Source organism: Octopus bimaculoides, chromosome 6 (assembly GCF_001194135.2).
Source record: "Octopus bimaculoides isolate UCB-OBI-ISO-001 chromosome 6, ASM119413v2, whole genome shotgun sequence".
NCBI lineage: Eukaryota > Metazoa > Mollusca > Cephalopoda > Octopoda > Octopodidae > Octopus > Octopus bimaculoides.
The window spans coordinates 116,436,503-116,437,716 of record NC_068986.1 but is presented as its reverse complement, the minus strand read 5'-3'; the positions used below and the strand labels follow the sequence as shown (position 1 = coordinate 116,437,716).

The 1,214-nt window shown below is 38.3% G+C and overlaps 1 protein-coding gene across 1 annotated transcript in view; it reads right to left on the bottom strand.

The window, feature by feature from the left end:
* The window catches only part of LOC106881345 (SPARC-related modular calcium-binding protein 1), a 199,144-nt gene that overhangs the window by 60,631 nt on the left and 137,299 nt on the right, over nucleotides 1-1,214 (bottom strand). The window contains exon 8 of the mRNA XM_052968510.1: nucleotides 121-165. Coding sequence (XP_052824470.1) covers nucleotides 121-165 — 45 coding nt within the window. The remainder of the gene's footprint in view (nucleotides 1-120; nucleotides 166-1,214) is intronic.

Below are 1,214 nucleotides of genomic sequence, written 5' to 3'. Positions count from 1 at the left end.
AATATATAGAGAGAGAGTGATAAATAGATGGATAAACATAACGTATACATAGAAATTTTGCTATTTAGGCAGAAAGACAGACCCAAAATTGAGAAAGAAAATGTGAATGAATTGGCTTACCTTCTGACACGATGTGGTCACGTGATGCTTGGGTGGTGTGCTCTTCTGAGTTCAGAGACAAAAACATGCGAAAGGACACTATAATAATAATGATGGCCAACGAAAGGGACAATAGTTTTAGCAAAGATATTAGCACTGCCCCCACCCCCGGCCACTTAATTATACTTAGTATTGTTGTTGTTGTTGTTAATGTTGTTTTTGATATAAGGGGTGGTGTTGGTGATTATAGTGTTTGAAGGGGTTTTCATTTCTATTGTCATTTCATTTTATGTAGCCCCCACGATAACGCCGTGCAAGCACATAATCAATGGTGCTCCAGCCGTAACCATCACACCTCTTTAGGGGTACTCAGAAGAGCATTGCATAAAGTGCTCGTTCATTTGAAGCGGGTAGGATGTGATTTGAAAGAGATTTAGCTGCTAATTCTTGCGTATCAAGCGAACGCAGTGGGGTGCCCTCAATGGCTCTTCTCGACGGTGGCTGCGTCGGTGTTAGTCGTGAATGTGGTCGATGTTGCTAAGAGTAGAAGTTGTTGTTGCTGTTGTTAAGGCTTTGGTTGTGGTGCTTGCTCTTCGTTTTGTGTTTGCTGTACATATTGGCGGTATGTACGTATGCTCGTACATATGTGCATGTGTGTATGTGTGTGTCTGCATAAATATATAGTATGTATGTATCTATATAGTATGTATGTATATATGTGTGTGTGTGTGTGTGTGTGTGGGTGTGTGTGTGGGTGTGTGTGTGTGTGTGTGTGTGTGTGTGTGTGTAGGTATTCTCATCCAAGATGGAGACGAGTATCAACGTCCTATGTGGAAGGCTTGATAATAGCTGAGAATTCATGGCATGAAACCAATGGTAGCCTTGTAAGCTTTCAAATAAAGACTATTTCTCAGCCAATATAATGTTGAGCACTCATTTTCCACTGTTCGATATTAGCGTATACATACATACATACATACATACATACGTATATATATATATACGTACATGTCTATACACACATTCAGACATGCATTTATATACATACATATATATGTATACATATATATATACACACACATATATATATATACATATGTAAATATATATATATA